At 41.2% G+C, this 27895-nt stretch overlaps 1 protein-coding gene across 1 annotated transcript; it reads left to right on the top strand.

Annotated features, from left to right (window-relative positions):
- Window positions 1-52: 52 nt before the first annotated feature.
- LOC134062687 (IQ motif and SEC7 domain-containing protein 3-like) lies at window positions 53-27895 on the top strand. Its single transcript, XM_062518793.1, has 4 exons — window positions 53-558; window positions 5936-6013; window positions 27339-27798; window positions 27890-27895. The coding sequence occupies exons 1-4, from the start codon at window positions 53-55 to the stop codon at window positions 27893-27895; spliced, it is 1050 nt and encodes a 349-aa protein (XP_062374777.1).

Consider the following 27895-nt stretch of genomic DNA (forward strand, 5'->3'; position numbering starts at 1 on the left):
ATATTCTCATTATTCGAGTGAACGAAGCTGTTTCTTTCAAATAGCAAACGATATGGAAAGCCTTCTAGACAATCCTATGAAAGCCGTTCTGTACTTGAAGGAATTGACTACCATTGTGCAGAACCAGCAGAGTCTCATACAGACGCAGCGACAGAGAATTGACGAGCTCGAGCGGAAGGTAGAGGATTTGATCGGTGAAAACCGACAGTTGCGAGAACCAAATCAGTTTTTCCATCACCATCATCCATCTCCAGGAAGCCCTACGACGCAACCTCCCGTGCACCTTCAGCAGCAGTCGGCCCCCGGGAAAGTGATTCTTCCAGGTCAGACTTTGCAGCCAGTTTCCTTTCAGTCGCAGCCTCCGCAGCATCCTGCTCCACCACCACCGACTCTCCATAATCCGCAGCACCTGCAATTGGTGCTAACCTCCCCGCCATCTCCCAAAACGGGTCAGCCCAGCCCTGCGCAAGAGGACAAACGGAGCCCGTGTTGCACATCTTTGGTTCCACAGACTCCATCGACCCTGGGCCGCTCACTGGGGCTTGCGAGGAAGGCCGAGTGAGTAAAACAGGCTATTGTTTAGGCTATTGGACCTAAAATGTCTGATTGGGGCTATCTCTGATTTTTAATAGATTGTCTAAACAGCCTATGTGTTTACAGTATTGGTATTCAGGAGACAGCAAGCTACGTGCAACGCCATTTTATTCTTCTGATAATGGAGCTACAGCCTATGGTTATGTTGGAATAGGCCAATATATAACTTGTCGTCTGCATATAGCCTATTCATGAAACACACGTGAACACACGTGCGAATGAAAATGTGATAAACACTCAAATGAGAAAATCATTGTTCTCAGCCTATTTCGCAAAAAAGATAGTGAAACTTGCCCGATAAAACGTGTAACGATGCCCGATACAAAGTTATTTAGGCATCTGATAAGAAATGTGATAGCTACCTGATTTGCATTATGCGCAATATTTGTCGTTTACGTAGCCTACAGCATAACCATAATATCTGTTAGGCTGTATTCAGGTCCTGACTTGGGTTGTTGTAAAATGTTAGCATTGTATGCCAACGAAACGTTCATTTTGAGGGTTCATTGCTCAACTCAATGTTCAATAACTGGCTGTGTCATTGTCAGAGTGAGGTTAATTGGTCACCTGTAACCTGTTGATTCATGAAAAAAACAGTGACCACCTTAAGTCAAATGAATGTGTCAATAGAATCTTGATGTAGCCACACAATTGTACAATTGACTAGCAGTTTTCATAATTGTAGCCTACAATTGACTAACAGTTTTCTTTCCAAAACATCCTCATAGTAATCTCCTTAGCATACAAAACATGTTGGTTTCAAGGTTACACACACACACACACACACACACACACACACACACACACACACACACACACACACACAAAAACACACCTGGCTACACACACACACACACACACACACACACACACACACACACACACACACACACACACACACACACACACACACACACACACCTCACATACGTTAAACAGTGTTTTCTCAATTTTCTAAGCCAAAACAAAGTTCATTCATTCATTCATTCTTTCAGTACACAAAAATGTTTTTTGTTATTTGTGTATTTAGCTTATAATTGATACGCTAAATACACAAAGGCTAAATGGACTGTGCTTGGAGTGTGCACTCAAAGTACACTCCAGTGCCATGCCTCACATTCACCTATTCACACACACTCACACACTGATGGCAGACACTGCCGTACAGTATAGCGTTATAGGGTTTAAGTGCTCAAGGACACTTCAACAGGGTCCAGAGCTGTTGGGCTCAAACCCTCTGGTTTCTAAACAACTCCTCTAACTCCTGAGCCACTGCCACCCAAGCTAAACCGCTCACAAAAAGTAAGGAAACTTGACTTTGGCCCATTATATCTCCCTTTTAGTAATACCAACCAGTGAAGTGTTTCATATCATTTTTATCGTTGATTTGTCACCTTTACAATGAGGTATAGCTTGTAAGCATAGGGCAATCATGGAATGAGCAACACAAGCAAACGTGTAAGTAGTGCCAACGAAAAATGTGCCAAAATGGCCTGTTATGCTGTTGGAATTCACCTTTGTTACTTCAAGCATTGACGATTGCACTCTCCCACAGAAATGAGGAAAACAAAACATGTTAGGCATACATTTGTTCATTTTATACTCAGTGTCAGGGTCCTCAGTAGCGTGTAGAGAATCCATATGCAGCCACAACAGCTTGGCACCTTCTTCTCATGCTGGTCACCAACCTGGCTACATTCTGCTGTGGGATGGCATTCCATTCCTCGATAAGGATCTGTTGTAAGTCAGCCAACCTGGTTTTGTTGGTGACTCTGGCACGTACAGCATGCCCAAGCTGATCCCACAAGTGTTCACGGCAGGCCATTAGATCCTCTCCACTCCCAAATTCTGGAAGTACTCTCTGATGATCCCAGCTCTATGGGGACGAGCGTTGTCATCCTGGAGGATGGCAATTGGTCCCATATTCTGGAGATATGGAATTGCCACTGGCTCCAGAATCTCATCCCGGTATCTAACTGCATGATGATTGCCTTCAATGATAACAAGGTCTGTCTTTCGAGTTAGGGAGATGTCACTCCACAGCAGAATGTAGCCAGGTTGGTGACCTGCATGAGAAGAAGGTGCCAAGCTGTTGTGGCTGCATATGGATCCTCTACACGCTACTGAGGACCCTGACACTGAGTATAAAATGAACAAATGTATGCCTAACATGTTTTGTTTTCCTCATTTCTGTGGGAGAGTGCAATCGTCAATGCTTGAAGTAACAAAGGTGAATTCCAACAGCATAACAGGCCATTTTGGCACATTTTTCGTTGGCACTACTTACACGTTTGTTTGTGTTGCTCATCCCATGATTGCCCTATGCTTACAAGCTATACCTCATTGTAAAGGTGACAAATCAACGATAAAAATGATATGAAACACTTTACTGGTTGGTATTACTAAAAGGGAGATATAATGGGTCAAAGTCAAGTTTCCTTACTTTTTGTGAGCAGTTTAGTTATCATGTCCAACCAGGAGACTGTGTTTTTGTTGTCCACTGTCTCTAGCAGGATTTCATGAAGGCTGATTAGTGGCAAGATAGTACAAGGAAGAAACCATTTGATTTTGACTCCAACTCACAGGGCAACTCCAGAAATTTAGTTTCACTTTTGATAATGTTGCTAGATGTAATGTGGCATTTGACCTTGTTAGAGGTCAGTCTGCTCTCTCTGAATGCCCTTGTAGTTATTGCTTTTAACCTATACCTGCTTATAAACCTATATTTTGGTTCTGATACTGGACACACAGATTTTCCTCCACTCTACTGAACTGATATCTGAGGGCACACTCACACTAGGTACGTTTCACCCGTACCGTACTGGAGCACGGTTGCCTCTGGTCCCTGGTCTGCGCTCACACTGCATATAATCAAACCATACTTGGGTACGATTGAGTTGTTGTGTTCTAGAATCTTTATGCAACGTGTGATTGATAATTGGAACGTTATTGTTTATTTCATCATTAATGACGCCGTGCTTCCATGCGTACCGTACCAGAGTCCACCTCCTCCAAGCTTACTAGCGTACCGTACCCCGGTACGGAACGAAGCGATCACACTGGTCAAACGAACCGGACTTTAGGGGCAAAGTGTACTCGGGTACGGTACGAATTGCCTAGTGTGAGTACGCCCTGAAATTAATGTTGTTTTTGTATGCCAGTGAAGAAAATATTGGCAAGACTTTCTATGAGCCCAGTATTCATACAGCATTATTAACACATTCACTCATTCAAAAGTTTATTATCATGATGATTGACATTAGTATGTACTATATGTACATGGTTTTATTCATAAAGCATTGCGGTTACAGTATAAGCCTTTACAGCTTGAAGTGCCACAAAGCATTATAAGCATACTGTATTTGACTTCTTCTTTGACATCTTTGTCATAAAGCTTCATAGCAAATTTTGTGAATTTGGTACAGTATGTTGAGACATCCACATAATAACTAATACAATGCTACCATCACAGACGATATGTAAAGAATGGCCTAAAAATGTATACAAATGTGTGACGATTACAACCGGTTGATAAAATGTTATTTGCGATGGCATTTTTAAACAGAATAGGACAGAATCTGCTCATTTGATTTCACTTGTTGAACATCAGACGTCGGTACACATTTAGTTTTTGGTTGGTTGTTGTGAAAAGTCACCTTTCCATCAACACGCCTGACACCTCCTGAACACACACCGGCAAACACGCCTTGATGCAACATCACGATAATTATTCACACAACTTTACGTAACTCACCCAATAACTTCAGACATCATTGCCAATGGTGAGGTACCCGCCGATTCTGCTGCGTTACCCCTTCCATTCCTCCATTACACAAATGAGGCTTTCACTTCCTGATATATCCCACAACAGTTTGTTCCCCAAGGAACATGAGCCCAATGGAATTGGGTGGTTAATTACCTAATTGGGCCAGGGGAAAGTGATTGATTAGGTTGGGGGAAGTTATTGTCACTGTGGTGAAACTATTGTTTATATTGCAGTACTATAATAATAATGCCATGACCTGTATGCTAATTTATATGTTTCAATGTATGTTTGTGATAGATGGGTGCAATTGTGTGCTCACTAATTGAACATAGAAGTCACATTTATATCAGTTATCAATGTAGATAACTGGTTAGAACCTATACACAAGGAGGACCACCAACATGATGCAGCATGTCAGTTTGTCTGCAGATTATTCTGTTAACAAATTGTGAATCATACAGAATCATGAATTGAGTGTTTTGTTACACCCAGTGAATTCACATAATCTGCTATAAAGCTTTATAAGATAAATGTATTCATAGGAATTACCAAGAGGTCATAGAAGCTTTATAATGCTTTGTGACACTTCAAGCTGTAAACACAAAATATCCTCTCACATAGGTACTTCGACACAAAAGACATTATCTTAGGGGTTCTTTTTCATTTGATTGCCATGAATTCATTCAGTGTGTCTGTGGTGAACTAAGCCTGTGTGCTGTAACTAACGTTTGTGCAACATATTTTCCAGCACAGATGGTACCTGTATGTTTAGGTTATTGAGGGGTATACATTTTTGAGTTTGAGAACACAAAGCATCTGGTTCATTTCGTTCTCTTGGAGGAAACATATGGAAACACTCAGCTGTGCATCTAGGACTACTAATAAGCTAATTTAAAAGCCAAAAGACTATTTTAAAGCAACATTTATATATTTGGGAAAATTGGCCCCTACAATTTTTCGACCACCCCCTGGGGTAGGGGTATGAGCGATATATAATCTACAATATCATCTTAATTTTAAAGATATTATGATATTACGGCGTAGCTTTTTTAAAACTATGGCCGATCTGTGACAAGGAAATGACTGGCTCCGCATGCAGAGCATGTCACTGCTAGCATCAAATTATGTTTCTACATCATGTTTCTACATCATTTAACTGCTAACTGTCAGAAAAGGAAAAGTTTAGCATCCAATTAAGCAACAGAAACATATTACATACAGTAGTATGTGTGTAGTGGTCATAAGACACAAGAGATCATGGATGTTTCCTTTTTTTTCGGCCAACGTGAAAATGGACAGCAACAGACACAAAGAGTGGGTAGTTACTCTCACTCTCTGAAGTCTGCTTGTAGTCTGAAATTCAGAAGGAATTTACGTCACTCTGACCACACTCACGTCACACCATCGGTGTCATTCACAGTTCATGTCATATGGTGCCTTTGTCCTTTAAGACTGAGAAATTCTGTGTAGGGGAGCGAATGATTTTGAAAGTGAATCAGTGTTCCTGCTGAAGATGGTCAACATGATATAAGATATTGGATGGATCATATAATATATGTCAACTTTCACTTACAGGAATCAGACTGTCTTGCACCAGTTCTGCTGCCCTGCCCCTGATGCCGTTGAGGTTGACTCTCAGTCCTGTGTTCCCAGGTAAGAAATGGAGTGCTTAGATCCCAGTACCATGACCAGTGCAATAACTGTGCTAATTAATAGTAGTCTGTAGTATCAGACGTAACATCCACACCTATATTTGGACATATTCAATAGTATGTGTTAACAGTGGTGAGCTGTGTTTTTGTGGTTAGGCCTTCATGATTATTTATTCAGTGACAGAAAAAACAACAACTTCATACTTCATCTCTGTTGCTGTGTCTTTAAGACATTTCATATCAACTGCTAGAGGTTTTAGACTGGTGCCAAAATCCAGAATTGTGACACCCTTAGGCATTTCTGAGGCAAAGTTGGCAACCAGTCTTATTTTGTCAATTTGGGTGTACTGAATTCAAATCTGCAATATGCAAAAGCTCTATCTGACCTTTGGTGACCTCTAGAGGTCATTGCACTTTGGGGCTGTAAGCGTCTCAGCTGAACCCAGTTTCACAGCTTCATAAGCAATAAAATGTACTAAAATGATGAATTAAGTTAGCAAATGGCCTTGTTTGGTAAACATTGGGATGCTGAATTCACTTTTTCACTTGAAAACCACATACAGTACGACCTCTGATAACCTCAAGATCATTAAACTTTGCTTATAGGTCTAGGCATTTAACTTCAATATTCAAATTATTTCCAAACTATTTAAGACCAAATAGGATAAAACAAAACATTAACTGCCAGTCCATGTGCTTTTCACATTTTCCCCCAAAATGGCCACCATTTGGGCTAATGGCTAGGATATGGCATTAGCGTGCTTAGTCTGCTTCGTTTCGGCAACATCAGCGTGTGGCAACAACATGAAGCAGTGTGCTGCAGCTTGTATTTTTTGCATGTTAACTTAATCTTGACACAGTTTTCTACAATTACACATAATCCACTACACAATTAGCAGACATGCAAGCTATGTAGCCTATTTCTTGATCCAAATTGTGATGTCTTTTAGAACTACTTTGACAGCATGAATTAACTGCCAGACTAGACTATTATAGACAATGTCTGTATGTGACATAATGTTTTCAATATTTTTCTAAAATTGATTCCTGATTGTTGATAACCAATAGGACACAACAATAAACACTAAGTCTAACAGTTATACGTAAGTATTTAAAGGAGATATTGTTCACGTAGATCTCCATTTCTCGAGGTCACCGAGTCACTGTCGGTATGAAAATAAAAGCCAAACATTTGGTTTTACCCAGCTCAAGTTGCTAGTTCTATCAGCTAAAACAGCCAGGCAGCTACAGTGCTAAACTCATAGGGAATTAACATGGGGGCTCACGGCCATGCCCCCAGAGTGTAGCGCTGTAGCTGCCTGGCTCTTTCGCTGCTTGAACTAGCAACTCAAGCTAGGTACAACTGATTGAATTAATTTTCCCTTTAAGTGATAATGTGAAATTGTTTGGATGACTAGAGTGTAAATAGCTCTTCAAGGCATATTTATGCTAATCTACAGTAGGTGCCATTGTTTTATCACTGTGGAGGGATATCGTATTTCAAGTTTCCTGCATATTAGCTGAACCCAAGCTTTTTCTACACAGCAATCACATTTAACGTAGCACTCAGCAGTGTGTTATCAGTTGCTACGACAGATATCCATACATTTATTTCCATAGAGGCCCTGATATTACTATAGATCCCTAAGGGGAAACGGTTCTCCTTAAGCGCATGTTGTTGTTTATTTTTATGCTTAACAGTACAGTAGGTACAGTATGGTGTGTTTTGGATGGTGTACAGTGTTTGGTTTTCGCCAAACATAACTCTTGGAGTTCAATGCAAAAACACATCTGGAATATTCTGCTGCGATGTTGAAAAATGGTTTTATGGTCTAATGAGGCTAAGATTGAACTTTTTGGAGACTAAGATTGAGCTTTTTGGACTGAACTCCAGGCTCTGCGTTTGGCAAAAACCAAGTACCACAGTACACCACCCAAAACATACTGTGAAGCAATAGACACCTAACCTAATGTTGCATTTTACATTGTGTAAACATAATGTAGATGCTTTTGAAGTACCCTTTGTAATCCATTTTCGGATATCCATTTTAAATGGCTATGGTAGTAACTGCCAACGTCTAGCTCCCCTACACCTCAAATCAAATGAATTTGAGAGTGTCATATTGTAGTTGTGTTAAATTGAGTAGTCATTAATGTTTTTGAAATAAGATCAAGTATTTTCTTGTACACCCCCCCCCCCCTTCTGCATCTATATCAAAGTATGTATTAGTAATACAGTGGAAATTAGAAGAAATGTGAATATTTGGTTATGTTGATTTATGGTGTGTGCCAAATTTTCTGGTTGTGCCCCTAGAAATTTTCAGTTGGGGCCACTGTGCTCCTAGTGGAAAAAGTTAGTCTGGAGCCCTGTGCATATAGATCCAGTGTATCCTATACATCTGTCATCTACATGAAGATACTTGTACATGAAAACAAAATATAAATTTGTTCCGAATCTTATTCAGATGTATACTGTACCTCTAATAGTATTGCTAGCTCAGTTGTGTTCTCAGTAGTTTGCACATCTCTACAATGAAATAATATCTGTAGGCTAATTTACATCTTAAACAGGCAATCACTGCGTGCTGCTATGGAAACAATACTGTACATTAGGTCAACATACTGTATTAGCAATATTGTGAGTAACACAGGAATGAACGTTACAGTTATTCAGTAACTGTAAACTAAATACGGAAAATTGTTACCTTACTTTGTTACCCAATGAAGTATCTAAATTGCAGTAGCTCGTTACCCCCAATACGTCACCCGACGAACCAATGATTTTCTCTGATTTAGATATCCGACTCAAGCCGATCATCCTCCTAGCCTAATTCTCAATGCGGGTTATTACTTGTGATGAAACGGTACACTGAAGTAGGTTGCTTTCACAACAACATTTAACCTGTTACCTATTTCCCTAAAATATAAAGAGACAAAACATGGCCGACATCACTCCATTCAAAGCTGCACCGGAATGCCACTGTTTCAGTAACTTCCTGAACACACACACACACACACACACACACACACACACACAAAATATCCTAGCCTTAACGTTCACCAGCCCACACAAATGTATGATAGGCTCCTTTACCTTATATGTTCAGAAATAAAATTCAGATGTTTAGGCTTCATTATAGTCTAAATTAGGGCTGATACCGTGAGTTTTGTTTTTAAAGAAAAGATCCAGAGATAAAACGGCCTATTTATGGATGATAATGAGTTCAAACTTTTGTTTGGTAGCAAAATGACATTAGGAGGAGTTTTGAGCTTGACCGTTACTTGCATTAGAGCTATGTCAAAACAAATCCCTATTTTCAAACCACAAGGTGCCTTAATGTCATGAACATGTAGTTGGGCTGGCTGTGGCGTAATAAGCTAAATCGCTCATACAAGGATACACATACATAGAAATACTAACATAAAGCATGTAGTGAAATTTAGTTTGGTGTTCAGAAAGAAAGATCAATACATATTTTTTTTAATAAACAGCAAGAGAGAGTATGAAGTACAATGTGTGTACAGTCCATGCGCAAGTGTGTAAAAAGTGTAAGTGCAGTTTATTTAATCTTGTGTGTGTTCAGGATACAAAAGACTTTCTTCTTTGAGAAAAGAAGCTCCTCCTCAGTCCCTTTGTTCTGGTCTTGTGGCAACTGAGACGTTTGCCTGACCTCAGTGTTTTGAAAAGTCCATGGTCAGGATGAGAGGAGTCCTTTACAATGCTTTGGGTTCTGGTTCATACTTTTCTTATCCTGCAGGGTAAGGAGACATGGTGCATTCAGCAGTACGCACCACTCTCTGTAAGACACTGCAGTCACGGGCTGTACAGTTCCCATACCAAGTGATGATGCTATTTGTCAGGACACTCTCCACAGCTGAGGAGTAAAAGGCCTTTAAGATGGATGCTGATACTTTGAATATCCTCAGCTGACGTACAGTAGGAAGTGCAGTCTTTGCCTTGATTTCTTCAGTGTGTGCTGGGTGTTAACAGTCCATGTTAGATCATCAGCAAGTATACTCTCGGGTATTTGAAACTTGTGACTCTCTCCACCAGCCCATTGATCTTTAGTGGAGTGTTAGCTCTGCTCTGCTGTTTCCTGTAGTCCACCACCATTCCCTTTGTTTTGCTGACATTCAAAGTGAGATTATTGAACTGGCACCGTTGGGCCTTTTCATTGTTGTTGCTGATCAGGCCCACCACCACTGTGTCCTCTGAAAATGTAATGATGGAGGTGTGACTGCTGGCTCTGCAGTCATAGGTGTAAATGTTACACAGTAGAGTACTCAAAACACAGCCCTGAACTGTAATTAGCTTATCTAATAAAATCTAACAAAGTGTTAATAATCTTGTATCAATATCAAAAAAAGTTGGTTGGTATTGTTTTCAGTAGAGACCTACAGCACCAATGTAAAATCATTTGACTTAATTTAAGAAGAGTTTGACTTCGTTTAAGAAGTCTCATCCTGAAAACAAGCAAATTTGTCAGCCAGTGTGTTAAGCAAATTTGTTCTAAAAACAAGCAATTTTTTCTGCCAGTAAATTTGTCTTGATAAGTTAGAGTCTTCTTAAATTAAGTCAGTTAGAGTGTCTTAATATAACATTAATAACACTTGGTTAGATGCATTTTTTTGCAGTGTGGGGGTGCCTGTGCTGATGGTTAAGGTGTCAGATGTCAGATCACCTGTGATCACTGAGGAAGCTGTGAATCCATTTGCAAATGGTGTTGTTAAAAGCGAGACACTATAGGTGGATAGGGTACATTTTTTAACTAGCAGAAATCACTGAAATTTCCCAAGCTGATTACTTACATTAACAAAAGACAAAAAAAAAGTGTTACAAGAAACACAGAATCTGAGCTTTGGATAAAGCCAGGTTCAAAATTATTTTTATTCCATTGTGTCAACACATTAGATGGGTGAAAACGTACAGAGAGATTTATGGATATCTACTTCTGCTGTCTTGTGAATCAGAATAAATATTGTCAATAGCCTTTTTGGCCATGATTTTAAGAATAAAATGTCATATGTATATAATATATATATATATATATATATATATATATATATATATATATATCAGGTTAGGAATAATATATCAACAAACCCCTCTCTAAAAGTATTTTAAATATAGTTTGGTATAAGACTGGAAAGTTTGGTGCATGTAAGTGCTTCAGAAGTGGAGATTTCATGCTCAGAGTTCACACACGTCGTGTCACACACGATATGCTTCGTATCACGGTCGTGGTAGGACAGAGAAACTTTGGAATAGGAATTTTTGGTGAAATTAGGAGAAAAATAGAGCCATGAGTAAGCAAAATGTAATGAAATATAAACACCTACATGTGTAAATCGGACTTTGTTGTTGTAGTAGAATACATGGTAAAGTAGCAAACTAGCCCAAAATATCGAAATTGGCCAGTGTATGAAAAAACAATGTTTACACCTTCTGTGTCTCGCCTTAATCCAAAAGTCCTCTTTTCTCTTTTCTTTGTGACCAGAGTATGGTATTTGCCACTGAATTAGTCAATAAACAGCATTCTCTCACTTTCCTTCCTCCAGATGGTTTAGGGTGGTGTGCAGGAGGCTGGAGATGGCATTGTCTCTGGAGCTTGGTAAAGATGAGAAAATGTAGGTCTCTTAAAGCATGTTGGAGGCCTGTCGCGATATTCAATAAATCAATTAATCGCATGATAAAAAAAATGAGCTCGATAACTTTTGCGGCCGCGATAATTTCCATTTTCATGCTTGATTGTTTTTCTCGTCTCTCTCTCTACCAAAGAGAGGATAACCACTCCGGTGCATCGGTGACCCCTCTCGGTTCCTTAGCGCAACCTAACGAGGAGTGAACCCTCCTGTCAGTCACTTGTCAGCCACATGTATCTTTCAATAACATGACGGACAACTTTACTTTCTTACATTCATTCATCAACAGGCTAGACGAGGCTATGGCGATTAGCCTAAGCACACTCAAGAGGCTTTCTGTTGTAGCTTAGTTATCACATTTTATTTTCAGTCGTCGACAGGTATGGGGGTAAAATTTGTTTTAATGCTCAGTTCAGAAATTCATGCTTATAGCCAAGCTACGTTTGTTCACCATCTGAAAAAGACGAGCAATTCTGCACTCCGAGAGCTCAAGAATCAGCCAAAACAGCCGGCAGCTCCGTTTAAAATGTCGTAAGCTAATTGTCAGCTGTGATGAAATGTGTTCGTAATCAACGATATATGTCATAAACGTAGCATGCCTATGAAAAGGCTTTGCAGTAGGATTTTCCGATGACCAACTTATTGCTTCAATTTGTGTTTTATGTGACATGCAGCTGTTTGATCTATCCAATGAGTGCAGAGCTATCCCCCTGCCCTGTATCGGTTGAATCACGCCCCATAATCGCGGCTGAATGGAGCAGTTTCAGACTCATATTCTGACAAGAATTGAGTATGACGTCGTCAGGCTAAGAAATGCCATCTGATCCTGCAGTCTTGCCTTCTTAAACACATTTCTCACATCATACTCGGAGACAGTGAATAGAGTTTCCCCACCATCGTCCTCATCTGCTTTTATAATATGTATGGTTATGTGTATGGTTCTTCAAAGCGTGCATAAAAACATTTAACTTGTTGACAAGGAAATGACTTACTCTCATCACTGAAGGATACTTGCTGTCATAGCCTGTGATGGTTCTCAGTCCTTTCCATACACAAACTGGATCACCCTCACTGATGTCGGCTTCCACTCTGTCCCTATAGCACCGTGTCATCTCTTTAATAGTTTTCCATACTGTAGGTTGTATGATGCTGCCTTGTAAGTCTGACATTTCGCCCGTGATAAGTCCTGTATTGTATGCAGTGGTATGCGTCGTTAATGCTGTGTGGACTTGTCTGTTGACCCATAGTTTCTGGTTTGGAAAGATCTTAATCCTCACAGTGAGAATGATGTCAGTAAGCAGATAGATGGAGCTCAATGCTATTTCTGTAGATTGATTGAATGTATTGCGTGTGTATTATGTGTGGTTCCAAGTGCCCACGGGGACCCAAGTTTGAATCTGGCTGAATCTTACAATATAAGCCTCACGTTTAGCCAGATCTGCACAACACTGGAGGAGTCAAACGCACTCGGGGGGTGCTGTGGCGCAGCAGGCTACAGCGCTCGTACCATATACGGGTCCGAGTGCCCACGGGGACCCAGGTTCGAATCCGGCCTGCGGTCATGTCCCGATCCCACCCCATCTCTCTCTCCCACTTGTTTCCTGTCTACTCTTCACTGTACTATAACATTAAAGGCAAAAAGGCCAAAAAATATACTTTAAAAAAAAAAAAAAAAAAAAAACGCACTCACTGATTTGACGCTACCAGAACACAAAGTTGGGCAATGCAATTTCAGTCAGACAATGCACTTATGTCTAGCAGGATAAATATGTCCGAGGAGTTATTCTAATGAGAGTAAATATTCACATTTCAGAGAATGTTTAATGTATTACACCCACCTGCAATAAGCTATGCTTTTTTGTTGGCCCACCCGACAATTACATCATTACGGAGTAACTCCGGCGAAAATTGACCAAAAAGTGTCTTTCTGAATGGAAATACATCATATAAACCATGGAGTATTTTTCAATTATCAATCACTTCAGAGTCAAAATCGCAAACAGTGGTGAGCCAAATGCTTTTAAAATAGCATTTTTAACTTCTTCTTCGTTTTATGTGTGGACCCAGAGCAAGCTACTGATGAGATTTGATGCTGTTTTGAGCAATATTACTGGTTAAAAATGCCATTTTGAAAGTGCTTATTTTATTTATGTTTAAGGCTAGGCTATGGCCAATTAGCAAACATGTTTACCTGCAGTCCCATCTCATCCTCAGTGTTTTCTATGGTGTCTCTGAGGTCGTATCTCTTAATCATCATTTCTCAATCCTCTCATGATTCCTCTGAAGTAGACAACCACTACATGCCTCTATCTGTTTTCCTGGTACTTCAGCGTTGTTCAGCATGTTCATGTAAAAAAAGGGGAGGAGAAGTAGCCTGGGTTTCCCATACTGCCTTGCACGGTGATTTCTTTCACGCTGCTAAGGCAGTCTGGAAACTAACGCCCCCATGTTCGCCTGATGTTGGAGGCCAATCACAGAACAGGGGAGAAAGCAAGACCATGAAGAGCTATGCAGAGACGCATTTGATTGACATCCGTGGCACCCAATGAACGGATCTGGGCATTTTTTCAAATACGAGAAAATGAACGTCTGGTTGCCAGACCACGTCTCATTTGAGAAGTGGGAGGCGTTAGCCAGGCTAGAGGAGAAGGGTAAAATGCTCCCAAATAGGTATTCCCCTGTATGTACTAAAACTGCCCATGAAAGCGTAGATCTAATTTGCGCCTAAATATTTCCACCACGTAAAAGCAGGTGTTAAATGCAGTTTGCGCTTCAATATGTCTGTAAGAAAACCTTTCAAAGACAACAGAATTGCTATTTAGAGCACCAATTTTCCATCTTTGTACTATATCAAAAACCAATCTTACCTTTCGTTGGCCGTTAATGTCTTATTCTCACTTTCACATCACCCACTTAAACTTTCCTACTTGTTAGATCTTCCACAGCTTGTGTGCACAAGTAGGCCTAGTTTGAGTAGAACTAGGCTACTGCTCTTCATTATCTTCCTGCTTGTCGACATCATGCATTGTATTATTTCATGATCGGCAAATGTTTGATTTCTTTCAATGTTGCCATCAGTTAACTTCATTCATTCAATTATGATTCGCTTGTGATTGAAGTATGTCGTTCAGTTGTTAACCTTTATTAATTGTGGAAGGGGGCGGAGTAAGGCCTTATGAAGTCCAGGTTGAATAAATACAACGTTACCATAACTGTTATAGCGTGTGGTTTATGCGGGTTGGCCGTTGTGTTGATAATGCTAGGTTCGTACTGTAAATGTATGTTCATCTGGCCCTGTCTTAATTTACTAGCTTGAACCGGGTGCACACTACTTGTTGCACATTTGTAACCTACCTGCTGTATGTAGCCTATTATGTTGACACATTTGATCGCTTAAGATAGCCATAGGCTATGTGGAGAGAATTACTTTCTCTTTGGAAACAGTCATATTTTTATTCATATTTTCAAAGGGCAAATCAGTGTCATATGGTTTTGTAATGAATGTAATTGTAGTATGATTCTGTCTGTTGCTAAAAGTATTGGGGTCACTTGCCTTGACTCGCATATGAACGTAGGTGACATGCCATTCTTAATCCATAGGGTTTAATATGACGTTGGTCCACTCTTTGCAGCTGTAACAGCTTCAACTCTTCTGGGAAGGTTTTCCAAAAGGTCAGAAAATCCCATAAACACACTCCTAAACCTTGTGGAAATCCTTCCCAGAAGAGTTGAAACTGTTATAGCTGCAAAGGGTGGACCAACATCATATTAAACCCTATGGATTAAGAATGGCATGTCACTTAAATTCATATGTGAGTCAAGGCAAGTGACCCCAATACTTTTAGCAATTTAGTATGGGTGTGATATTTAAATAACGCTTGTTTCCAGCCATCACATTTATCAACGCACTTTTATTCTTATGGTGCAATTAGAGTGATACGAACGTTTCATGAATCACAGTGATCCCCGTCGTAAGATGATTCCTGCGCTCAGATCTACACTGGTTTCTACACTTGGTTGATAAATGAAGGCCAGTGAGTCTCTGTGAGTGTTCTTCTCTGTTTTCTCATGCAGTGGGAGAAAAGTTGTTGTCCTGTCGAAGCAGTGCGTTCGCGCACAGTGAGTCTTTCTGTTTTCCCTGCCTAAATGGCGTGTTCACATGCAGTGTGGGAAAAGCTGTTCTCTGGTCTAAGCAGTGCATTCGCACACAGTGAGTCTTTCTGTTACCAGGCAGTAAGCATAACATTTGTGTTGCTATGTCCTCAAGCCTTTTGAGTCCTGCAGCATAGAAAACACAGGATACATGAGATGCAGCAGGAATAAAGAAAGCAGTGTCACGCACAGTAAGTCTTCTCCGTTGACTGGCCTATATGGCGTATACGTTTACTGGGTAAGTATAAACTTTGGCACTGCCTGAGCAGTGTTTTCGGGGCACAGTAAGCCTGTTTGCTGGCCTATGGCATGTTTGCGCGCTGTTGGTTGCAGCTTGCTTTTTGTTTCAAGTCTACTAGCCCTAACATTCCCCTGTTTAAGCAGTGTGTTTGCGCACAGTAAGTCTTTTGTTTGCTAAATGGTAAGTATAAACTTAGTTTTTTCCTGTTGAAAGCAGTGTGTTCACACACATTAAGCCTTTTTGGTCCGGCGGCCTAAATGGTCTGCTCAAATACAGCAGGAGTAAGAAAGTAATGTGGGTCTTTTCTGATGACTGGGAAGTAGGTATACAGTTTGTCGCTGTCCGAGCAGTGTGTTCACGCACAGTAAGTCTCAGTTTACTGGCCTATACAGTGTTCGTGCGCGGTGAGTTGCAGCTTGTCTTTCGTTCTAGTCTGTTAACCTTAACATTACCCTGTTTAAAGCAGTTCCTTCGAGCACAGTAAGCATTTTTGGTCCGGTAGCCTAAACAGCCTTTTCAAATACAGCAGGAGTAAATAGGCGCGTTCAAGTTCAACCCCAACTGACCTCTTGCAGCAGCGAGATCTGGCGGTGACAGCAGGGGCGGGAATACAAACGCTGCTATGAAGTTGGACACTCTCTAGGCTACTTACCATAGTCTAGACGTGACCACGTGACAAAACATGTGGCACAGGCCTAGAGGCATCTAAACGCCAGCACATACGTCAGGGATGTAAAAGCCAATTAGGGCAAAGTCCTGATATCATGAAGGTAGGGTCTAGGCTCCGCAGTACCTGGAGAGCAACTGCACTGCTGTGCAGCAGCCGCCTTGCTCCCGCGATAAGTTAAGGCCATGTGATATCGACTGTAGAGTCGTAAACACGTCCATCTAGGTCATCATGGAAAGATTTTTAATCACATGCATCTTGTGCTGCGCAGTTCTGCACAGAGCTGCTCGATGCTGCGCCATCACAAACTCGCCTAATGTCTTATGAAATTGTCATAATGACATGAAGTCACATGAGTGCTGGAAAGAAGTCACATGATGACATAAAGTCTTATGAGTGCTTGGATGTAATAACCGTTTAAGGAGTGTGCTCAGTGGTCTGGCCTGGTTGAACATCCCTGTGCAGTCCTATGATGGAGAGGAGGAAGGTATCCGTGATTGTCACTCATGCAAACATCCTTGTGAGCACTTGCTTGGGCATAGGAGGAAAGGAGTCATGGAGTCATGTTCCGTCCCTCTCTCCAGGGAATTAGTAGGGGAAGAGTACATGCTGTTAAAGATTCCAGCCTCTATTTTGTGCCTGACAGACTGAGTGGCCATAGGATGCTCACTCCAAAGGGCCAGCTCCATCCAGGTTAGGCAGCAGGGACTTCCCCTGACCACCTGCAACCTCTCCAGGAGCCACATACGGCTGATACAGATTCCGTCATCCTCTATGCACCGGCTCTCCTACTGAAAAGAAAGGCTGGATGTAGCTGGGTTTTTGCCTAACACCCTGTCAATCCCCGTAAAAGGGCATGATATTACAGGGTCGTGTGCATACAAATTGAGTCTGTGGCACTAGAATTTCATTTCTACCATATATAGATTTGTAGATTTTGGTCTTAGATGGAATAGGTTAACTCATTAACTGCTTTAAACGTCAATTTAGACACATACGTTGACTGCCATTGACGTCTATAGACGTCAATTGCCGTTTTCAATGGGGAGGGCTCCTGGGTGGGCTTGGGAACGATCTGGCAGAGTTTCAGGCTTGTAAACAGACTGCACTAGCGATCCGAACCTCTAGATGGCAACAGTGCCATTTGGATCATTAGTATCTGCCTAGAGTGCACAAGTCATGCAGAGACAACTAGCAAACACACTGAAGATCGACCACAGTGGATCTAGTTTGCACGTGATGCAGGGCATAAATATGCTTACTTCTTACATCAAGGATGGAAAACACGTGAACGGTATGATCCATTTACATTGGATATTGCGATATAGACTAACAACAACCTTGCTAGTGCTAGCTTGCTAAGTCTAGCATCCTGTTCAGAGTCTATAGCGACCATCAGAGTCCCTAGCAACCTTGACGAGACTGACGAGATAACAGTGCAATCGTGGTTGACATACTACTGAAACGCTAACGTTAAAAAGTTGATTTTCACAAAAAGATCGTTTTCTCCATGTTTTGGTCAAAAACAGGTGTTTTTAGCAAAACTAACCCATGTTCTACTGACGATTACTAAAGAACGGAAAACGATAGAAACAAGCCGTTTTTTCCTGGTGAAAGAAGAGAGTCTACTCTTTCATTTGGTACCTTCGGTGTTTACATAGTCATAAAGCTCACCGTTCGGTGGATCTTGGAAAAACAGTCAAAATGCTGTAAAACGTCTGGCAGTATGGAGCGCTCTGCACTGAAAATCGCTGGCAGCCAATGAGTTAAAGGGATAGTTCGGGTTTTAAGACACGAAGTTATATGGGTTCCCCGTCAGCAACGTTGTGCATCAGCACTGACTTACCCCGCAACAGCGTCCTGTGAGCCGAGATCCAGCCGGTTTTTGATGCTGAAGAAAGTAGTCCGGCAAGTTTCTGGGGTCACGAAAGTAAAGTGTTTTTCTTCTCAAAACCATATGCGTTCAAAAGAGTGATATATTTGCACCACAAAAACGTTGTCCAGGAAAATTTCAAACCTCGTTATCACTTACTTATTTTTCGCGATTCCTATCACTGCGCGCTACTGACAGCTGGACAACGTTTTTGTGGTGCAAATATATCACTCTGTTGAACGCATATGGTTTTGAGAAGAAAAACACTTTACTTTCGTGACCCCAGAAACTTGCTGAAGAAAATAGTCCGGCATCAAAAACGATCAAAAACCGGCTGGATCTCGGCTCACAGGACGCTGTCGGGGGGTAAGTCAGTGCTGATGCACAACGTTGCTGACAGGGAACCCATATAACTTCGTGTCTTAAAACCCGAACTATCCCTTTAAGAGGCAAGAAAAAGCGCAACATTGCTGCTTTAGAATCACCACTTTATTTGACTATAATGTGCTGACGTTTCGACACCAGGCCTTCATCAGAGTAACTTTGTCAAAACATGGGGGGCTTAATTTATAGAGACATCCATCAAGGAACACCCAATAGGGAGCTCCAATCAATAATTCAATCATTGCAAATGAAAAGACAATAGGACATAATGGAAATATATACATTTGTTAAATACATTTTCACATCGATCAATAAATTCCCATATCCAACATTTAGAACTAGACAAAGTACAAACAAGGTTGCAACATCACATTAAGACACAGTTCTTCATTTAGTCTATTCTAGACAATTTTGACCTTCATCTTGTTTCAGGGTCGGGTGCCATTGTCAAAGTAGGTCTAAGCAAACAGCTGGCTGGCTTTTACTCAACATATTTCCTTCTTCCCAAAACGGACGGTGGGCTCAGCCCCTTCTTAGACCTCCGGCACTTCAACGCGTACATCAAATCTTACCTGTCAAGATGCTAAGGAAGTGGTTCACCAATACAGCTTGAAATACACGTTTTGGGGTCATGTGGTACATAGACACTGTACTGTACCAAAACTGAAATTGAAGAAAGGAAACCTTCAACCGTTTCAGGAGGAACCCTCTCACAATGAGAGCCACTCTTACTCCTTAGCCATGGTAGCAGGGTAGAGTTCTGGCAGTCCTGTGCCATTTGAACATTATAATTTATTTATTTTTAATCTGGTGGATGATCTCTGCAGAAATAGTGGTGTTCCCACACAGAGCCAGAGCCAGATCTCTGCAGCACTGGATGACTGACTCAAACTGACACCGATGGAAAAAAACTGGCATGTTAAGATCCCACATGTAATGGTCATGTCTGCAGGCTCTGCCCTTATGACCTGGGAGCAGGATGTAGGTACAAGAACTTCCCTTTGACAGTCTAGAACACACATGTCAATTAGTACTTTTCAGACAGGCTGGGGAGCAGTTTGGAAAGGCAGAACCATGAGCGCTCTTTGCGAGCCCCCATGGAACACGGAGCACATCAGTATTCTGGAGCTGTAGGCAGTGCATTTCACCCTGAGGGATTTCTTCCCCTTTATACATGGCAAGCATGTCCATATGCGGACAGACCACTCTGCTGCTCTGAATCTCGAATTTCAGTCAAGCTGTCATCTGGCCTGGCTCTCCTCAGCCCCTCTCAGGAGTTGATAGTGGCTGTAATGGAGCCCATACTGTAGGTAATGCCAAAGCATCCTCCACACATGTCAATTTCCAACAGAGGTGGTGTCGTGCCTGGAGTTAGATCCAGTAACATATCCAATGCTGGGTGCTACACTTTCTTCACTTCCTCTTAGATGTGGGAAGGGCAGCTGCTCCAGTGTCCTGAAAGTCTATGTCCCATGGCACTATAGAAGGTTTGTCTGTTGGGAAAAACCCTGTGGTGTCACAGTTCCTGAAAAAGCTGACTGCCTGCATTCAGGCAGATGTTTGAGAGCTCATTCTTGCAACCTCCCCTTGGTAGTGGGGTCTTTGATCGCAGCCCCATGTGGACCCCTGGGACATATCAACTTTGTGATTTATAAAACTGCTGTACATGGCCACATGCTCTACCAAGATATCGAGTGAGCTATCTGCACCCTCCATGTGCTTGAGGTGGAAACCATTTGTCCTTCCTTAGAGGATGAACCCTCAGCCATTAAACAATGTCATTGAACTGGAGCCATTTTGCCCTGAGCCAGCTTGCCAAGCTGAAGTGGGTCTTAATGCTCTGCCCAGTCAGTTGATCACACGTGGCTGTTGTGACGGGTGCACATGCACAGCTTTGTGTGCTATGGGGGTAAGCAGCTGGTTCACCCAGTGTCTACACACTGTTTGACCCACCAAATGATGGAGACATTTTTTCAGGCCTGCTCTGGGCAATGTTTCCCAATCCCTTGAAGCCTGGTGGCTAGACCCACACATCCATTGAAAGGGGTTGCTCTTGGTGACGTGCAGCGGCATTCTGGAGTACTCCATGGATCACTGCCAGACTTCATTGAGTCAATGTGACATCCGCCACTATCGACTCCACTGTTATGTTGGTTGTCGACCTGACTGGACTATGAACCTATGAGACCAACCAATGACCGTCACCATCTCTTGTCGCTCAGAAAGAGCGGAGGCGTTCCTGGCAATAGGAAGAGACTTGTCTCTGGATGCATTTTATTGCTTTGGGACAACCTCCAGGTCAGTCACATGATGTTGATATAATGGTCTCGAGAATAGGAAGAAGGATGGCATCATTTAAGGTTTTAGACCGTGGTGACGGTCATCGGTCGGTCTCATAGATCCATAGTTATGGACATGTTATGCAGGATGTTATAATGCTTTCTAGAGCGCAGTGGTAGAAGTTGACAAGATATTTTTGTGACAGTTGGGCTCTTTTGAAACTCCTCAGCAGGTGGAGGCATTTATCAGCGAGGTCGTATTTAGACATGTCTGGTCCTCTCCAATGTGGACACAGAGGAAACAGAGGAACTTGAAACTTGTCTCACGCTCAACTTCAGCAGCATTGATGAAGATGGGTTGTGTCTGGATTTATTAGACTTCCTACTATGAGTTCTTCAGTCTTTTTGGCATTGAGGTTCATCCAATATCGTTGGATGGTATTCATCCATCTACATCCATCAATTTACTTATCATCCAGTAATCTGTCTACATTCATCCACTCATTCATCCATCCACATCTATTCATCCATTAATTTCTCAATCTAAGTACGCACATACACCATATTGCGAAAAGCATTTGGTAAGCATTGACTCATATATGAATTTAAAGGACATCTCGTTCTTAATCCAGAGGGTTTAATATGATGTCTGTCCACCCTTTGCAGCTATCCACCTTATTCCTTAACCCGGAAATATGTATCGTTCCGAGACTGTTTTCAACTTCCGTTCATTCTGTTTACATGTGCGTTCTCGGTAGCTAACTAGAATATGCTTCAATTTAGATTTCTTTCGAAATTTTGACAATTCTGCCCTCAGCATGGATATACTACATCATATATAACCGATATAAAATAGAAAAGTTTACTTTTATATGCGATATGATATGTTAAGCACTGTCAACCGTCACGTTAAAATAGATACAATGCAGCTTCGCCGGAAATAGATAACCGTTTTCGGTGTCATGGCGACCCCCATTGTTGGCTGCCGAATATCGTGGATAACAGCTGTAACTCTTCTTGGGAGACTTTCCATAACGTTTAGGAGTGTGTTTAGGTCAGCACTCAGTGCAGGTGAGTCTAGTTCATCCACACCAAACTCTGTCATCCACGTCTTTATGGACCTAGCTTTGTGCACTAGTGCACCTTCATGTTGGAACAGGAAGGGGCCATCCCTAAGCTGGGCTAGTTCCAGTGAAAGGAATTTTGAATTCTTCAGTATCAACCAAGAGATTTTGGACAATTCCATGCTCCCAACTTTGTGGGAACAATTTTGGGATGGCCCCTTCCTGTGGGAAGCCTTCCCAAAAGAGTTGAAGCTGTTAAAGCTGCAAAGGTGACCAAATGTCAAATGACCGATGTCATAATGAACCCTACAGTGGGGAGAATAAGTATTTGAACCCATGCTAAAGTTGACTAAAAAGAGGAATATCAAATCATCTTTTGGAAATTGATCTTAATGTCTTAATTAAAGACAATAATAAAAATCCAACCGGCAAGGACACCAATGTTCTTTGTAAATGAAGAATGTATTGTGTAAGGGATAATGGACGACACGCCGTGCGGTTATTCAAAGTTAATGCACGTTCTAGACGGTGATACGGCCCGACGCGAAGCGGAGGGACGTTCCGTCTAGAAAAGTGCATTAACTTTGAATAACCGCACGGCGTGAAGTCCATTATCCCGCTTATTCCACTGTTGCCACTTGGGTTGTGTTCGTTTACGGTGCTAATTTAAATGTTTTAATCGCTAGAACTGCATTGTTTGTAGAACTACTTTCCCCAGACACATTTCAGCTAATTTCTCAAACTGCGGTTACTAGTTCTAAATGAATGGTTGCTATGGCCAAAAGCCAGTCGTTAGTTCTAATCTCCCGTTGTCAAGCTGGCATATCCCAAGATTCTGATGAACGTTAACTTTGAAAGATTGCTATTTTTCTTAGCCTACTGCCACCCAACTAGCTAAATGACACCTCTGTCATATGCTAAACGTTACTATGATCTGAACGTCTGTATTTTGCAGCTTGAATGTAACGTGACAGTGCATTTAAACTTCACAACAAGTTTGGCGAATTAATATTCAAGTGTAATACGGCCAACAAATTGGAACTACTTCATAGCCGTGCGTATATTTAAAGTTAATGCACACCCTTATAGAACGCAGGACAATGGGGAACTCAACCGAGCAGTGGAATAAAAATAAATAAATGTTCTTCCATAAAATAGGAGAGAGGTATTTGACCCCTGTGTTAAATTCTCATTGAGGCAGGAAGATTTTGTATATGTTTTTATTTTTAAATGCCAGCTATTTCATGGATCTAGGATTCTATGCATCCTGATAAGTTTCCCTTGGCCTTTGGAATTAATATAGCCCCACACCATATCCTTCACCATACCTAGAGATTGGCATGGTGTTTCTTTCAGTTAGCCTATTAGCTGATTTGCATTGAGCTCAATGAACATCAAACAGGCTAATAGGCTAACTGGAAAAATCACCATGCCAATCTCTAAGTATGGTGAAGGGTATGTGATGATGTGGGGCTATTTTAATTCCAAAGGCCAAGGGGACTTCATCAGGATGCATAGTATCCTGGATCCATGAAATAGCTGGTCTTTAAAAATAAAAACGTATAAAAAAATCTTCCTGCCTCTATGGAAATTTAACATAGAGGTCAAATACTTATTCTCTCCTATTTTAAGGAAGAACATTGATTTATTAACCATACATTCTTCATTCACAAAGAAAACTGGTGTCCTTAAAGGTCGGATATTTACTATATATTTTTTAAATGAAGGCATTAAGATCTATTTCCAAAAGATGATTTTATATTAATCTTTTTAGTCAACATATTCTCCCCACTGTAAATTTTAAGTATGGGATATCTTAAGCTCATATCGAATCAAGGCAGCTGACCAAATACTTTCACCAATATAGTGTATCTATCTATACCCATCCATGTATCATCCATCCATCACCCTCATCTATCCATCTATCAGCATCCAACCATTTATATATCTGTCTATCTACATCCATCCATCCATCTATTTATTTGTTAATCTACATGCATCCACTCATCCATCTATCCAAATACATCCAGCCATATACACTAATCCAGCGAAACACGGAAGTAACACAGCGCCGCCATTACTGCGTGGCTGGCTGCTAAGAAATTAGCCTGTTGGTTCCATAGGCGGCTGTTGCAGAGGTTTGCTGTCATTAATACACGTCTTAATACCTTATGTTGTTAATAAATTACCTTCATCGGTAAGTTTTGGCCACAGTCTGACATCATTGATCCAATGTTCCCTTTCACCTGACATTTTCTTTCATGAGCGGGATCTCTTGTAAGACATTCTCTGACAGAATGCTTTTATTGAAAAGCACAGGCAAGTGTCACTCGTCACACTCGCAGGCACGCAGTAATGGCGATATTCAAGATGGCAGCGCCCATAAAGTTTGCGCTGGATTAGTGTATAGCCTACTGTATCCATATATCTAGCCGGCCACTTCCTTTACTCAGGGAGTGAAGCTGGTTTGAATTTGACACTGGATAAGTTACTTTCACTTTGACTGAAATGCAAAATTGCTATATAGTTAGTCAAACTAGTTAAACTATGATATCTGATCCATCTGATAATTATTTTTTAATGTGACTGATATAACTCTTATATAAAAAATAATAATATTTTAAGCACATCGAATGACTATTTACCCTTCGATTCTGATAACATAATACATACAAGGCATCATCTGAAAGCATATTTTCCATATCTTTTCTGTATTTTCTTTTGATGGGCGTGTGCAGTTTGTTTTTAGTGCAAACCATCACAGAGATACAGATTTCAACAATCAAATTTGACTATGTTAGTATGATCAGCTGACTCCAGTGTGTTAAAAGCAGACCTCCTGGTACGTTTTGAGTACTTAGTTGACCAGGTTATATATCCAGATTGGAATCTGTGAAGGTCCTAGATATCATTTCTGGGTCACAACCTTTTGCAACATTCCATGTCTGTAAAAAACATTTTGCTTCCTGGTTCTATAATTTGCAACACCCATGTAATTTAAGGAGGAACAGTTTCATAAAGACTGAACGTTATTGGTGCAGGTTGCTTACAGTATAGTCTGCTCAGAATGTAAAACATTGATGGACAGGTATACCCTGAAGAAAGAGTTGCTAATATTAATTAAATCTATAAGAGTCTGGACATAGGTTAGTGTTAAATGACAGTGTGCAAGATATTATATTTATCAGGAGTTTTAATGACTGTTTTTACACTTTTACATAAGAAATTTGCCCTAATACACTGTCCCCTATAAGACCACCTTGCCAAGTGGTAATTTAAGTTGGAGACCCCTGCTGTACATAAGTTTGCACCTCATAAATCCACATCATTCTGACCTTTGAATGTATCCAGGAAATCTAGCAGTGACACCTTTTTATCAGAGCATTTATCCATTTCACAGTATGCACCTTTTATAGTACTTTCACATGCCTTTGAAACACTACCTTATTATTTATTGCACAAGATATGATCAGAAAGTGCTGTTGTCCAATTATCAGTTCACATTTTGCACAATCTGTTGGCAGCATTTGTAAAGTTTTCTCTCCGTGCCTAAAATAGTTTAGTTGAGAATTGATCGTCCTGCCAAGAAAATAATAATAAAAAGTTTTAGTGCACAAATATCTATTCCATATTCACTAAACATTCCCTCCAACAGTTGCTTACTGTATTGCCAAAAGTATTGGGTCACTTACCTGGACTCGCATATGAATTTAAGTGACATCCCATTCTTAATCCCTAGGGTGTGTTCATGGGAATTTTTGACCATTCTTTCAGAAGCGAATTTGTGAGGTCACACACTGATGTTGGACGAGGAGACTGGCTCTTAGTCTCCGCTCTCATTCATCCTAAAGGTGTTCTATTGGGTTGAGGTCAGGACTCTGTGAGGCCAGTCAAGTTCATCCACACCAAACTCTGTCATCCATGTCTTTGTGGACCTTGCTTTGTGCATTGGTTCACAGTCAACAGGAAGTGGTCATCTCTAAACTGTTCCCACAAAGTCACGAGCATGGAATTGTCCAAAATCTTTTGGTTAATGCAGAGGCATTCAGAGTTCCAGTGGCCAAGCCCTGTTTGGGGATGGACCCTTCCTGTTCCAACATGACTGCAAACCTTGTGGAAAGCCTTCCCAGAAGAGTTGAAGATGTTATAGCTGCAAAGAGTGGACCAACGTTACACCCTATGGATTAAGAATGGGATGTCACTTAAGTTCATATGTGAGTCAAGGCAGGTGACCCAATACTTTTGTCAATATAGTGTGCACTCTCTGCTGACACCCATCTTGCCGCAAATGCTCTTGCTCAATTTGGAGTTACAATTGTGCAACAAATGCATAATTGGAAATGTAGTTGTATTGATTAACAAATCACAGTGTAGAGAGAGTGCATAAAAACAAAAGTGTCGGTCTCTCCAGTAGACTTACATACAAAGTTGTCCATTTTATCCTCTGTTTTTATGTTGTTTTCATATAAGCTGACCTTTTATAATTTCCACACGGTCTACAAGATGCACTTTATATTAAGTCACTCACTCTACAGTAACAAGTCTTGAAAGATAAATTGTGAAGGTCATTTGTTTTTGAGAACCATTCAAAGGGTGAAAAGTAGGTTCATAATGTTACCTTGCGATAACAGCTGGGTACCAGTTTAACCGTGTAGGCTATAAGCATCAGGCAATGTTTGAGTGAATAGTGCATCAGTAAGCGTATGTGTAGGATAGCTTTTGTTTATATGTAGATTGATTCACTTGTATGTAAAAGGACTTGTTATGATTACCATAAAAGGCTTTATTAGATGGGTAATCTAATGCAGTCAGAGTGAAATTTATATTTAAAGGTGTCAACTCTGCTTTGGATGACTTTCTCATAATCCGTGTGGCCAACTGGAGGAGAAGCAGTGTTTTTCCCTCCTCATCCACCCATGTCCAACCTGGGTCTGAGAGGGGTGATGCCATCTTCCTCTATCCGTTCCACCTTCAGAGGCAAGACCCAGCCCTGACATTCTGCATTTTCTCCTCCTTTCTGCAGTGAGGTTGAAGCACCGCACCCAGAAGGTGCTGTGAGGGAGGCCAGCGCTGCCGTGCATGAAGGAGACTCTGAGGAGACACAGCAGGATGTGGGCAGCGCTGTATTTACAAAAACAGGAGAGGGAAGTGAAGGAGTTGACATTGAGGTCAAAGAGGAGCAGACCAAGCAGGAGCTGGAGGGGAGTGAGGAGGAGAAGGAGGAGGATGTAAAGTTGGATGAAGATGAGGCAAAGGTGAATGTGGAAGAGCAGGAGCAGGAGCAGGAGCAGGAGCAGGAGCAGGAGACGCAGCCACACCAGCAGGAAGATGAAGAAGAGGGGGGAGGAGGCTGTTGGGGTGCAGGGAGAAGAGCCAGTCTGCATCACACAGCATCACCCATACGAGTGCAAAGGAACAGCACCTGCTCCCATGCTCAATCTGTGGCTGACTATGAACTCTCACTTGACCTCAAAAACAAGCAGGTATGGATGCTCTGTACAATAACTCAAATTGATTCATTTAGAATTGAGTATTTGTGTGTGCGTGTGTCTGTGTGTGTCTGTGTCCTTTGAGACTTGA

The sequence above is a fragment of the Sardina pilchardus genome, chromosome 17 (genome assembly GCF_963854185.1).
Source record: "Sardina pilchardus chromosome 17, fSarPil1.1, whole genome shotgun sequence".
NCBI classification, from domain to species: domain Eukaryota; kingdom Metazoa; phylum Chordata; class Actinopteri; order Clupeiformes; family Clupeidae; genus Sardina; species Sardina pilchardus.

Bases quoted from the DNA above. Each gene is read 5' to 3' on its own strand.
- LOC134062687 (XM_062518793.1), top strand. From the start codon at position 53: ATGGAAAGCCTTCTAGACAATCCTATGAAAGCCGTTCTGTACTTGAAG. The intron at 559-5,935 runs GTGAGTAAAACA...TTTCACTTACAG, and splicing joins GGGCTTGCGAGGAAGGCCGA to GAATCAGACTGTCTTGCACC. The intron at 6,014-27,338 runs GTAAGAAATGGA...TCCTTTCTGCAG, and splicing joins TCTCAGTCCTGTGTTCCCAG to TGAGGTTGAAGCACCGCACC.